At 41.7% G+C, this 6732-nt stretch overlaps 1 protein-coding gene across 1 annotated transcript in view; it reads right to left on the bottom strand.

Moving 5' to 3' along the window:
* CAPZA2 (capping actin protein of muscle Z-line subunit alpha 2) overlaps window positions 1-6732 on the bottom strand; it is a 31341-nt gene extending 24609 nt beyond the window's left edge. The window contains exon 1 of the mRNA XM_056846887.1: window positions 6629-6732. Within this exon, the coding sequence (XP_056702865.1) occupies window positions 6629-6667 (39 nt within the window). The 5' untranslated portion in view covers window positions 6668-6732. The remainder of the gene's footprint in view (window positions 1-6628) is intronic.

A 6732-nucleotide genomic window follows, 5' to 3' on the forward strand; every position in this document is an offset into this window, starting at 1 on the left:
AACACTCCCATATGCTCTTAATGCTCATGAGCATCCTATATTACCGTTAGAAACACCAGGGTCGGACTTCCTGTAGAGCGTTTGGTCCGAGCGCCATTGTTTCCTGGGGGCTCCCAGGAGACACCAAGAGTCGTTTAGATTTGGAGTGCAAAAAGCACCCCAACTCGGTCCTAAATAGTGGATCGGGAAGCAGGAAATTCCCCTGCAGCCTTCAAGAGCGGTTTGGACTCCCATATTCTCTGAGAGAGCTTTTATTAAGCCTCTCGTAGATTTGGAAGCTGTCCCCTCCGGCACATAGGGGCTACCATTGCCACGGACGACTCTTTGGATTTAGGCTTTGACCTCCTCTATACATTAACATCAAAGAATCTATGAAAAGAACAAGAAGCCTCACCTTTGGAAGTCAGAGTGAGTAAAAAGACACTTTTTGCCTTTATCTTGATTGAGAAGACCTGAATGACGATAAAAACACCTACGAAAACCGGTGACTCCCTGCCCAGCGTAACGAGACTTTTTAAATAAACAAATGCCATTAAATGAACTGACTAAGACCTTATCAACTTGATCAGTGAGTAGACGCAATAAAAGGGACTTTTGAATGACTTTACAACTACCAATTAAATGCTTTGAGGGGAGGGAGGGAGACGAAAACCTCCCCCCCCCCACTTCCGGCTCTCTTTGATTCAATGTCCAGCCACGTTGCCTCTTAAGACCGGAAGATAATAAGAAGGGCTGTTACCATCGAAAAGACAGGGCAGATTGGAAGACTTGAAGTGAATCTCCCCGGTGTAACCATCAAATCGTTCCTACCACTTAACCACCGAGAGGAGACGACACAGGGTCTATGATACTGCAGTTTCCTGTCTACTTTCTTTTCTTTATCTGTGCCGCTTTGAAACGTAATTGAGGATATCTTGAAAATTACAAAGCCTGCTTCTATATAAGAATACAAGCAGATATGTCAAACAAGAGGATGGAAGAGATGTTACTCAAACAAATGGACATGTTTGCAGTGCAACAAGATTTAGTCTTTGAAAAACAACAAGCGCTCTCACATCAAGTATTTCAACTAGCTGAGGTGATGAATATCCTATTTAAATCAATTAATGGAAAACTGGACACAATTATTGAGGAGATCCACGATATGAAGACCCAAGATACGACAACAATTATGTCAATGGAAAAAAAAGATTCTACTAAGGAGATGACGATTGAATGCTATGTGGAAATGGTGATAAAATCTGGAAAAAATGACAATGAATTAGAACAATTTATTTTTTAAGAGGTAGCTGCATGTGACCAGCTGGCAATGAGAGAGAGCAACATGAGAAAATTCAATACCTCTACAATCTACTTGTCTGAGTTACTGCTGACAGGAGGAACATTATTATCCCAAGAAAACACTTCCTGGCAGCCAGCGATGGAGGGAGACATGACGAAGGATTTTACCAAGAAGCTGCTGGAAATTTTAACAAGAAGCCAATGGATATAATCACTGGGATCTTTTTTTACATTTTCAGAGGCCAGAATTACAGCTACTATACTGAAAAACGGGAGGTGGGGATTGGGAAATAAAGAAGGACTGGCAGATCCCCTCCCAAAACAAGATAATGGCTAAGATGATGCTTATTTTGGGGTGTAAGGGAGGCACGGTGGATTTACTTTGATGAATTTCTAATGGGAAAATTTATTTATGTATTGATCTAATCCCTTTATTATAGAATAATAGAATGTTATATAGAGACAATGATGATAATATTATAACAAGGTAGGACTTGAAACTGCTTATAGAAGTAGTATAGATAGCTTAAAGCAAGTCTGTATGAGAGAAAATAAGGATTAGAAATTAATTTGAAATGCAAAAGTGTTAACCAGTAGCATTAGTGACTGAAGAAGATGCGGGGAAGTCATACATAGCAGATAGCATTGAATATTATAGATAACATATTCTCAGTAATAGCAATGAGCTTTTTTTGTTACAAGTAGTTACAACTGAATATATTGTTGAGATATGTTTATTTTTGTTGAATTGTAGAAAATAATAAAAATAATTAAAAAAAGAAGAAAAAAAGAAACACCAGGGTCAAAACATTTTTGCGCTGACCAAGGATGCAATATCAGTCATCCATTGTTAGCATTCTTCAGCAACTGTTATCACATACCCGAGCCAGGAAAAACCACAAACTTCAAAGAAAGTTTAATTCTGTGTGGTGTAGTGGTTAGTGTCAGAGTAGGATCTGGGGGATACAAATTCAAATCTCTGCTGAATGTTCTCAAAACAGTCAGACACTCTCAGCCTAATGTCCCTCACAGGGTGGCTGTAAGGATAAAGTGGAGGAGAAGAGAATAATGCAAGCCACTCTGGGAGATAGATGGGTTACAAATCAAGCAAATAAATAGACATTTGATACTAGCACTCAAGAGTTCTGAAATATTCTACAGCCTCAAATGCTTGCCTCTGTGCAAACTCAACAATTTTCAACCAAAAATTAATCTTGCACAGGGGAATGAGCTAGTTAGAAATACAATTTCTAGAAGATTATGAATGCGGCTGAGAGCTTTGTGGAATTCCAATGAACACAGGAGGTCTGTGTAGTGGCTACAGAAGTGCTTGCTAACGTAAAAGGCAAACCAGATTCGTCTGCATGCGTATCAACATATATCTAAGAAACTGCACGCATGCTGGAGCGCAATAGCAATGGTTAGTATGAAAGGGTAACTAAGGTACTTTGATCTTTACAAGGAAACAAGGAATTTTTTGGAAGCGGAATGAGAATATGGAACGTAGCTCTTAGGAAATTAAAGTAGCTCATACCAACAAATACCAGTACTACAAATTTTTGCTTCAAGCTCCCCCCTTCCCAATGTGCACTGCAATCCAAGCTGCCATCCCAGTCAAAATATAGAAGTGAAACAAAGCATCCATTCGTCAGTGCTTTACAACCTTTTCTCATGAAAAAAATGACACTCTCCAGAAATATTACCTCTTTTCTGTTGAGTAGCACCTCCTTGGCACAGGACTGCACAGTGGTTTTCATTCCACAACTCATCCTGACACACAGCAGCAATTATGTACCCACACATCTGATGTGGTAAGGTTCTTCATTCCCCCCCCCCCCCGTAGCTTTCTCTTTCTATCACCATTTATTTCCCGGGGCAATACGTAAATAATATGCCAGCTTATACTTGTACTCAGAAGTCTCACCTGAAGAACTGCTAGCTTAATATTCTGGTCAGCAAATAAAACAACATTGTATGAAATACCAGAATTGAACTGATAGCTTTAAAATTAGCTACTCTGAAGGGATGGTGGACAAAATAATTAGTTATGTTAAATACCAATGAGTAGTATTCCTCACTAAGTACACAGAGGAAGTTCCTCAAATTTTCTCCATCAGGTCTGCTCTAAACCATTATTTTAAAAAAAGAGGAAATTATTTAAGTACCGCTTTCAGGGAAATTATCTTTATATTGACAGACAAATTCAATTCAATTACATTCTTCTGTTTCAGCAACCCAACTTTAAACATAACTCTGAACTATCCCATAAATGGGATAAAAGAATGTAAGCCATTTAGCCTAAAACAAGAGTTGTCAAAGAAAAACAGTAGCAAGGAAGTATGTTCTTCATCGAATTCCCAAGTATCTGAGACATCAGAAAAGTATCGCTGCCCAATTTTTTGATAATATTCTGCATTATGTAAATCTAAGTTTGGTAAAAAGTAGGAAGCCAGAAATGTCTCCTGGTCAGCATTTCAATTTTATTTCAGTCTACAGGTAGGAAAAATACTAATCCATAAAACAGAAAGAAATCCCACATGAAAGTATGGTAGTCGCCAAGCTCTTCTTTTTACAGAATGAGTCATATGCATTTCCCTACAGAAACCCTGAAATAATTGCAGACACCACCAGTACAGGGTCTTAGTAGTTTTGCAAGATTTGTATTTATATAAGCCTTGTTATCTTGTTTACTTACTATTATTTCAGCTTGGGTGAGCAAGCAAAATGGGTTGTGCATTCTCATGCTTTCCTACTACTTCCCTGAACACCCTGTGTTCACAAATTCCCAAAATTAATGTTATGTATGTCAACAGCAAATGCCCAACCATCTAAAACAAGATGGAACCAAGAGATAGTCCTGCTGCATTGAGGTGTAATTTCTTTTCCATTAAGAGCTATAATCTATTCACACACACATAATTTGTCCTTTAACTTACTGAAAACCTGAAAAGTAACTTCTATTGATCTGTAATATGTACAGCATGCACAATCTTTATATCCTATTATGAGGTGTAAGAAACTGAGAAAATAGCTGGTATTTATTTCATTTTCCTGCCTGTAAAATTACAAATCGCTAGCAGGTTGAAACTAAGTAAATACCTGCTTGTTTTTTACCTGTCAGTGGAGGAAAACACTTCCGAGCCTTATGTACAACCACAACCTGTGCATATTTACTAAGTTCTACAGAATGGAACTCACAAGTAAGTACACACAGGACTGTATTCTTACTGAACTGCATATATAAAGTACCACAAAGTGCAACTATACCAGTCAAAATGAAGACAACAAGAAATAATTCCCTATATTGTTTGCTGCTATGTTTACTCAGAGGCAATTTTGAATTAATTTAAATAAGTGTGCATAGGATTGCTAGTAAAGATTCTTCAGGCAGGAGGGAAGGGATTGGACATTTATTCAACTATGCAGAAGAAATACAAGAGAAAGCAGAACACAGATCTGATTGACCTCATTTAAACAGTATGTACAAAGTCACCCACAGGATCAAATGAGTCATTAAAGCCATTTTTGTCTTTTTAAAAAAATCTTCTAGCACACCAGAATTTTCATTACACGAAGTTGCGCATGGTTACTTAAGCACACCCACACATTGTTCTAGCAGCTAGCTCAGTCCTGAAAATTACCTTTATGGTAGTTTATTACATAAAGACAATGCACTGCTATCACCAGACTCTGGTTCGGAAATCTCTTGCATGGTTCTATTGCAATGGATTTGGACACAGAAGATGGAGGTCAGAGCGAGATAAACACCTGGGTTGTGTGTTGCAAGCTGTTCCTCAGGTTGGGCTTCTTGTCTGGAATCTTCCCCAAACCCAAGACCATTGCATGTGAGCAAGATTAACACTTGCAGAGCAGTGAAAAAAATCAGGCTCCAGCCTTCCTTCCAAAGTTACCATTACTAATGAAAAAACAGGAACTGAAACATCATAAATAAAACTCATAGGGCTGAAACAAATCTATATTATGAGATGCCCATTTATAGAGTCACCTCTGTGACAACTGTGAAGGGGAAAAATGCATCAAGGAATGTCTTGGGGGGGGGGATCAGAACTGCCATATTCCCCCCTCCCCAAAAAATTGGGAGGAGGTTTCCATTAGATAATTTAAAATATGAGTCTGTTAGATGTTCACAATATGACAATTATATGCTTATGAATATGGCTGGTTGTGGCTCTCCAAGGGTACATTTGGCAGGATGCTTAGCTTTGCAACTGCATAATCTTCAAAGCCTTAAAGCGCTCATCAAAATAGAGAAAGAAAGGGCTAATAACCTTTAGAACACCTAGCTACTGTGACTTTTGGAAGAGAGAAAGGAACACACAAAACAAACCACTATACTGTCGAAGGCTTTCACGGTCAGAGTTCATTGGTTCTTGTAGGTTATCCGGGCTGTGCGACCATGGTCTTGGTATTTTCTTTCCTGACGTTTCGCCAGCGAAACGTCAGGAAAGAAAATACCAAGACCACGGTCGCACAGCCCGGATAACCTACAAGAACCAAACCACTATACCTTTTCACCCAGCCTCCCACAAAGATGATAAATAGACTGAAAGTATTAACGGGACTAGGCCAGACAAGATAACAGGTCTGGATGGGGAGGGGAGTCAAGCTTCCTTTCCTGAAATGCACCCCATCACACACACCAAGGACCCACCGTGCATCAGACAAACAGAATATTCTTGCCCAGGACTCTTTCCCATTAAAGAATTCCCAGAAACATTCTCAAAAAAGGGGGGGGGGAGGGGAGAGAGAAGAAGCGGAAATCCAACCTCTCGAAACCGGCATGAATTAAAGAGTTGCAAAGGGAAACTGAAATCCCCGTTAAGCGACTCCTGAGTCTACAACGATCATTCCCACGGACAGCCCCCCCCCCAAAGTGGCGGGGTGTGAGGTGGCCGGATTTAGCCCTTCCCCAAAACGCACACCAGGAAGCGAAGAACGGCCGAGGGTGGGATGGCAGGCGAGCGGCGGAGGGGCCTCATCGCCACCCCGCCCGTCCGGGCCTGAAGGGAAGCCCCAAAGGTTGGAGACAGAGGAAAGAGAGGGGGGGGGGCTCATTCATCAGACACCGGATCCGCCCCGCCTGCTTTGCTAACGGCCCCAGCTTGGCGCCTGCAACCTATTTTCAGCGCCCAGACCGTACAAGGAGTGGCGGGAGGGCAGCAGGGAGAGGTCCCGACTGACAGGCCGGGCTCGCTCGTTCCTAGACCTCCCCCGCCGCCGCCTTCCCATGGAGAGGGGGCAGGAAGCTCTGCTGAGGAGGCGCCGCCGCCGCCACCCCGCCGCCTTCCTCCCCCCCGCCCCTAACCCTGACCCCAACCCGTCTCACCTTCTCCTCGTCGGCTAGCTGCTCTTCCAGGTCCGCCATCTTCGTTTCTTCCTCCCCCCAGGCCGACCGCGAAAAGAAGCAGAAGCGCCAGACCCAGCGGCGCA

This window comes from Euleptes europaea, chromosome 3 (genome assembly GCF_029931775.1).
Source record: "Euleptes europaea isolate rEulEur1 chromosome 3, rEulEur1.hap1, whole genome shotgun sequence".
Lineage (NCBI taxonomy): Eukaryota > Metazoa > Chordata > Lepidosauria > Squamata > Sphaerodactylidae > Euleptes > Euleptes europaea.